Genomic DNA, 7361 nt, shown 5'->3' with positions numbered 1-7361 from the left:
GAAGAAGAAAAGACAGAGTCGTGTGTAGTGGGGAAAATAAGTGCTTTTAGAAGCCCACAAAGCGCAGGTAGAGATGAGAAGAAAAGGATCAAACGTTTCAAGGGATGGCTCACAATTGAAATGTGAACCCCAGGCAATTTTCAAACGCCCTCCAAATAAATCCCATCACTGGTATGTGGCACTTGTTGCCCTTATCCTAACGTTTTTTGTTTGAAGACAAACCTTTCAAGCTCAGATCTATGCTCTGCTCATTGCATCAAGCGACTGCTAAACAAAGCTGGCAAATGATCCCTCCCTCCATCTTTTCAAGCAGATTCAATGGCCCGGTGGCTTTTGATGCGTTTCCAGCAGAAGCGGGTGTTAAGCCACCTACGCATATTCCACAGCAGCTCCCACTTAGGTTGTGGCCATTATCATAGCATAGGATATGACCTCTCATATCCACTTCTGGTCCACTGAGACTTCACTTACTAGCCAATAATTCCTGGTGGGGTAGGGGCAGGCTAATCTGTCAACTTTGGTTTCTCTCAGTTTTTCAGTTTTCCAATCTTGAGTTCAGTTCTGGACATTTCCACATCAGTTTGCATTTAAAAGATAAATAAATACATCTTTACGAAAATGCATCACATTTTTGTGTGTGCAAATTTCTCCCAATAAACACATCATTGTATGCAATTTTGCCTAATATACACATTTTTGCATATCTATTCCCCCACTGTATTGCATTTCCCGAATTTGAGTCTCCAGCCTTTTTTTGGACTACAACTCCCACCATCCCTAGCTAGCAGGAACAGTGGTCAGGGATGATGGGAATTGTAGTCCCCAAACAGCTGGAGACTCAAATTTGGGAAACCCTGCTCTAGGTGGTTACTGCTCAGGCTGCTGCTGCCCTCAAAGACTTATGCTATCCGACATTGAACCTTGGAATCCCGGCCCGCAAAGCCAGCTGCCTGAAGAGGGGCCGAACAGACTTAATAAACAAAAGTAGCTTTCCAAGTGAAGAGTTGTGAGACTTCTCTCAAATTTTTTGCATGTAGGCAACTTTTTGTATGGGAAGAACATTCCCTAATATAAGCTGGGAATGGTTCAGCTCGGACAAATCTCATTTCCTTGATCAGCTCAAGGAAAGCGATACATTTGAGAACGTGCTGGTCCTATGTGTAAATGAAAACCTCAACTTTGTATCTCTTGGCAGAGTTTTCTTCTAATCTTCTAGTTTTTATATTCCAGTTATTTAAAGGGAAAGTTCTCAGGCGAGTTTATAAATGGCTCAGTTAAGTAAACAAGTGCATCATATATGCCTTCTTGATGTTGACCAGCCTTCATCAGTCTGGGGTCCTCCAGATGTGTTGAATTCCAGCTCCCAACCGCTTTGGCCAACATAGTTTGCTGGTTGGGATTAATGGGAGTTGTAGCCCAAACCTTCATGACACCATCTCCAAATGCTTGGTACAGCTTTAAATGCTTCCCAAGTATTTGGCTCACTATGTACCAGGCGATTAAGTATCTCTAAGATATGAAACTGCAAATCTGCCCAGGGATAGGGGAAGGGATTTATGAACAACATTTTTCTGGCTGCTTCCCAGCGAAGGATATACATAATACTGAGTGGTATCATTTAACAGAGAGAAGAAGACAGGAAATCTTCACATTCTTTACCCATCCCTCCTTGCCCCATATATTTAAAAAATACGACCGTATATGCATTTCCTCTCACTCAACAGTTTATATGTGAGTCTCTCTCCAATGTTTTTATTTTAACATTAGAGGCTCCACAATTTTCACATCCCCCAGTCATCCAAAAGCCCTGTTTAAATGACACTACTTATTGTTCATATGATCCCAATATGGACCTGCTGTATTTTTTCTTCTTTTAAAAAACCCTCAATAGTTTTCACCAGGGTACCATTAATTGTTACAAAATGTGGTTTGCTTAATGTACTGACATTAAACAAAGCCAGATGTAGCTAAGGAGTGAAATATCCAGATGAAATTATGATTTAACGGAGAAACTATGTGTGGATTAAGGTATACGAGTGCATGTGTGTGTAGCTGACAACCATTGGAAGATGCAGTCCATAGCCCCATCTGTCTTTACAAACCAATTCTCTTTATACTTTTATTGCTGGGATGGTTTCAATATTGTATTCATCTTATACATGTATTGGGAATGGCTTTGGGAGGCCCTTGCAGGGCAGAAAGGTGTTACATAAATGTATAAATAAGATCAATAAAATAAATTTGCCAGTCATTGTCAGATGGTTTTATTTGATGCCAAATCAGTCTTGTGATATGTTTCAGAGTGACTTAAATGCCCATTTACAGAAATTGAGATGTCTCCTTCCAAAGATAGTCCGAGGGTTTTGCAGAAACAAAGAAGGCCTATAACTGGTCCATTCAAGCATGTTACCCCATTGTCCAGAAGAGAAACAGAGTACACCTCTGGGGAGAGAAGAATCAATCAATTTCTGTCACATATGTTCATTCTATCCCATTTTCATTGTCTTTTTTTTTTTAAAAAAAAGTCTGCATAAAGGTTCACATTCAAATATGAATTTGAAATGTGCTTTTTCCTCAAAATATACATTTTAAAAAATACTTTGATTTATTTATTTTAGCCAAATATTAAACACCTGGGAAGTGTGCAAGTTGGTGGACAACTCAGCCATATGCAGCTAAGCGATACAAACCCAGGAGGTGTGGAATCAGGTCAGTCCATTTCAGAATTTGCAAAGAGTGAATTCCTTAAGCATCCCTCACCTTCCTCTGGTACCCTGGGTTCTCCCTTCAGACATGCACTCCCCGTCACATTTTTGCATCCTGTTAGTATCTCCCGTTTCCAGGCTTTCTTCATAATTGCCTTCTTCATCTGGAAGATGAGGTTGATGATATATCTGTCTCTTAATGGAGTGAAGGTGGCCTTCTCATTAGGGAAGATTAACTCATAGGTCATATTATGTTAAATTGATTAAAGGAGGTGCTGGCTGCGTGTATAATAATATCGCAGTAATAAGGGTTTAGGAAAGGAAGCTTTCCTGTGTCTGTCCAATTCCAATGTGAGATTTCTGCCTCTCTCTCATGCATACACTGCTGCCTTTGAGGTGCTAAAACAAAGAATCTCTGGTTAGGTGTGCACAGAAAGGCGGGGTTCCATCTTGAAATGTTAGTTCTTCCTGCAGATTTGGTCCCATTCACGATAGTGAGTGTCACTACACATGCTGTTTCAGCACTTATGATGGGACAGATCCCAAGTCTCTGGAGCCTTGAGGAGATGATCAAACCGAGCAGAATGTCAGGATGACAAGTTAGAGCCAAAGGACCATTCTGTTTCTTTGAGAGCATTTTGCTCTCACCTGTGACTCCCCATCCACCAGGCTGCATCAGTGGGTTATCCAACAGTGCCAGCTCTAGGCCCCTTAGCCATAGTCCACTGATGGGCTCTGCCCCCTAACCCATGCAGCTCTACTTTTTTGTCTGCCTGGCTCTGTCTCCTGAATTCACCAACCTTCACCCACTGCTACAGGGTCTGAGCCTCACTCAACAGAGCAAGACCAATACCACTGCTTATACAGTCGTACCTTAGAAGTCGAACAGAATCCGTTCCAGAAGTCGGCTGGGGAGGGTGGGATATAAATAAAAATTATTATTATGATTATTATTTCAAAATGCCAAACAGTTGCATTGGACTGAAAGATCATTTCAGATCTGGGAGTGATGCAAAGGCCCCAGAAGAGTATTATGATGCATCAGCATCCTATTGGCTCCCAGAGCAGAGCAAGGAGCAGGAAAGGAAAGAATAGTTGGCAAAACCAGAAAGATGCATTTGTTCCAGCAGTCAGGCTGCCTAGCAAACCTCTCCCCCGTCTCCTCTCTGTCTTCTCCGGGCTCTTTCTCCTATCCGACAGCCTATTTCTCTTCTCATTACGCCATTCCTGTTCTCCCCCGTGATTAAGTGCACCTTCTTCCTAACCAAGGAAAGCAGTTGCCGCTTGGCTTCTGGAGACATAAATAAACAAAAAAGGTCAGAGACGCAATCCCTGGTGGAAGCAGACAAGGACTGAGACATCCTGATAAACTTTGGCTGTAGAGTTGCAAAGATGGCAATGAATTAAAGGGGATAAAAACGCAACCCAATTATGTATGCAGATGGGGAGGGAGTCTGGAAGTAACTGAACACATCATTTAAAGGAAATAAAAAGGGGGGAGAAACTAGCAACTGATTTAAATGTCTCGGATCCCTGCTGAGACTCATTTCCTAAACCAGGATATGTAGTCTGCCATTCCGTCTGGGTTTTTTCCTCCCAATTTCCTTGGCTTTTTTTCCAATGGCTGGCTTTGTATATGTGTGCGGGGGGAGGGGGAGGGGATTGTATCAATTTATGTTTTACTTATTGTTTAGAATCCATGATGTCATACTCTGAGATCCCTTGGAATCGAATACACCCAGATTTCTGAATTTCAGAGCATTCCACGAACATTTTTATTTCACCCCAGCCCCCCACTGCCAGCCCCGCATACAAGTTTGTGATGAGCAGTTCGATTCAAAGAGCTCCTTCACTTCACAGCTTTCAGCTTTCTTGCTCGGAAGTAAAATCCTCTAGAAAAATTGCTCTCCGGCAAAATGGAAAAGGTAGCAGTGCATTTTCTCTGAACCAGGGAAAGTTGTAGGCAGGTAGAAACCAGATTTCGTTGCCAGCAGAAATGTAAGGACCATCCCCATGTTCAGTAGCAGGTCCAGGTTGCCACTTCTCTGTTGCAAAGTGCACATGGAGGTGAGATCTAACCCAAGGATATGATCACTTGTTTGGTTTAAGGAAGCGTAAACAGACATGTGGGATACATGTCTCATGTGAGCTCCCTGTTGGAATTCTAGCCCGTCTCAGAGGTATGTGCCTATCTGTTCAGGCACCGGCTGAATTCCTTAGACCTCCCTCCAGCGACTCCCGGCAGGAAACAACATACTCGAGGTCCGTTCCGGCGATTTTCCTCAGGCTGTGAGGAAAACACACCAACTGCTTCTCCTCCTTCCTGCTCCCTGCATGTCCCCAGGGAGGGGAATCAGACACATATAGAAACGTATCTACATGTCTTTATTTGTGTCTTTATGCAGTCATACAGTAAACATGTCTGCTCTCTTCAACAAACAGAGAGAAACTCCACCCATGCACTTCCAGCACAGGTCATATGACAAACCCACTGAGCTAACATCCGGTGCTCAGTACAGAATGGACTGCCCCTTTGTTTCCATGGCAACAGTCACAAACTTCCTGTTTGGCTTTCCAGCCACAAGCAGCAGTCTTGGCTGCTATAGCCTTTGCTTGCTGCCGCATTGCTGCTTTAGAATAACATACTCCCCCTAAAGCATCAATGCGTGCTGCGAGCAAAGCGTCATCCAGAGAAGAAAACAAACAGTTGTTATACTTATAACATTCCCCTGTTGTTTCAGTTCCACCCTTGGAACTACCCGCCACTGGTTTTACCAATGTACCTCTCTGGTTGTGTGACTTCCAAGGAATGAGTGCTTCTGCATTACCTTGGTTAGCAACTCTCTGTTGTGCCTTTGTCTCTGACTCAGACACAGCTTCAATTTGACCTTGGTCGTTTACAACAGCAACACATAAGTTAGCAAACTGTTGTGAATACCTCTTGGGTGGTACACCCTTCGTTGCTCTCTCAGACCTACGTAAGAGGTGCTGCTCCTCTTTGCGTTCTGTTTCAGCCTTTGAACTCTCTGGAGAACCAGTACTAAGCTTAATCAGTGGTTCATCCTCCTCTTCTGAGGGTCTAGTCATTGTGTGAGATTTCCTCTCAATGACTGTGACAACTGAGCTGTCTGAGCTATCGCTGTCATCATCAGTAGTACTGAACTCAATAAGATCAAACTCATCATCATCATCATCAGAATCATCATCACCTGTGGGAAATGTTGGAACAATCACTCTCTCCTTTTCAGGAGCACTCTCTAGAAATTTTGTGAGAATCACCTTTCCAGATTCAGACAAAATTACTCTGTAGAGACCCTTTTCATAACCCACAAAAATGCCTCTGGCATTCTTTACTCCACCTGGAGCTTCTGTTCTCACATGAGACCCAAAAACCTTGAAATGGGCAACAGAAGGTTTTCTGTGGAACAGTTTCTCAAAAGGAGAACATCCCAACTCTTTTGAAAACTTTCTCAACCACGTGTAACAGAATGACATTAGCGACTCAGCCCAGTACTCATGTGGCAAATGTGAACTTAGCAATTGCGCTTCCATTCCCTTTTGCAATTCTTTGTTCACCCCACTACAGACACATTTGTTCCAAGCTTGTTCAGAACTAGCAACTTTGTGTCTTATCCCTTTCTTCTTCAGGAACCTCTGGAACTCCTGTAAAAGAAAAATTGGCTTCTCATCTGTGCAAAGACAATCTATGTCAGCATCATGCATATTTTTAACCTTGTCACAAAACTCTTTAAACCTTTCTAAGGCTTCTTTCGGTCTCTCCAAAAGATAAATCCAGACAAAACCTGTAAAAGAATCAACACATATTAGGTAATACTTTGCATTGCCTCTAGAAGGTGCTAAAGGACCAATCACATCAGCATACACCCGCTGAAATGCCTTGTCGACCCTCGAGGTGACCTGCTTGGCGTTCTTCTTGGCTACACCTGTAAAAGAGACCATGTTAGAATCACAAGAATTACATTCCATGTAATCACTTTGATCAAAAGTCAACAAATACAGTCCATCTTTCTCTTTGGCAGAAAGATACAACTCTCCATCTTTGTAGATCTCGCAGTTCTGATCATCATAGGACAGTTTTAGTCCCTTCTTGGCAATCTGCGAAACGCTGAGCAGATTGTACTTCAACTCTGGAACCAAATAAACATTGCTTATAGTCAAGTTCAGACTTTTAAGATACACAGTCCCAATTCCGGTCGCTTCCTGCTCTTGACCATTGGCTAGTTGCACCGCGAAGCTTTGCTTCTTAAACGTAGAAAATAGTCCTCTGTGTCCTGTCATGTGAACCGTCGCGCCCGTGTCTAGGACAAAGAAGTTTCCCACCTCTGGTGTGGCTTTTAGCGACATCAAAGCTTTTGCAGTCTTTGTCTTTGGCTTGGTGTGACCTTTGTCTGACGCCTCAGACTTTGTGGAGGTTGCCTTAGCTCCTCTGTTCCGACGTGGCTTCTTACAGTACCACTGAAGATGCCCAGTCTGGTCACAATTGTAGCATCGGACAACGTTTAAAGCTTCAGCGCTTTCTCCAGTAGCAACAGCAGTAGGGGCGTTAGAACTCCGTTCTTGGCTCCCCCTGTCCTTCACTTCCAGGGCGGAAAGTCTGTCATGTTCACAAAGAACCATGGCAAAGACCCTCTCCGA

The 7361-nt window shown here is 43.2% G+C and overlaps 1 protein-coding gene across 1 annotated transcript in view; it reads right to left on the bottom strand.

Moving 5' to 3' along the window:
• Positions 1-2240: 2240 nt before the first annotated feature.
• LOC309371160 (uncharacterized protein) overlaps positions 2241-7361 on the bottom strand; it is a 44348-nt gene continuing 39227 nt past the window's right edge. The window contains exons 5-6 of the mRNA XM_081913837.1: positions 2761-2869; positions 2241-2442 (exon numbers count right to left, since the gene is read on the bottom strand). Coding sequence (XP_081769963.1) covers positions 2255-2442; positions 2761-2869 — 297 coding nt within the window. The 3' untranslated portion in view covers positions 2241-2254. The remainder of the gene's footprint in view (positions 2443-2760; positions 2870-7361) is intronic.

The sequence above is a fragment of the Podarcis melisellensis genome, assembly GCF_964234715.1.
Source record: "Podarcis melisellensis genome assembly, chromosome: 5".
Taxonomy (NCBI): Eukaryota; Metazoa; Chordata; class Lepidosauria; order Squamata; family Lacertidae; genus Podarcis; species Podarcis melisellensis.
The sequence above is the reverse complement of the archived record's forward strand: the minus strand, read 5'-3'. Positions and strand labels throughout refer to the sequence as shown.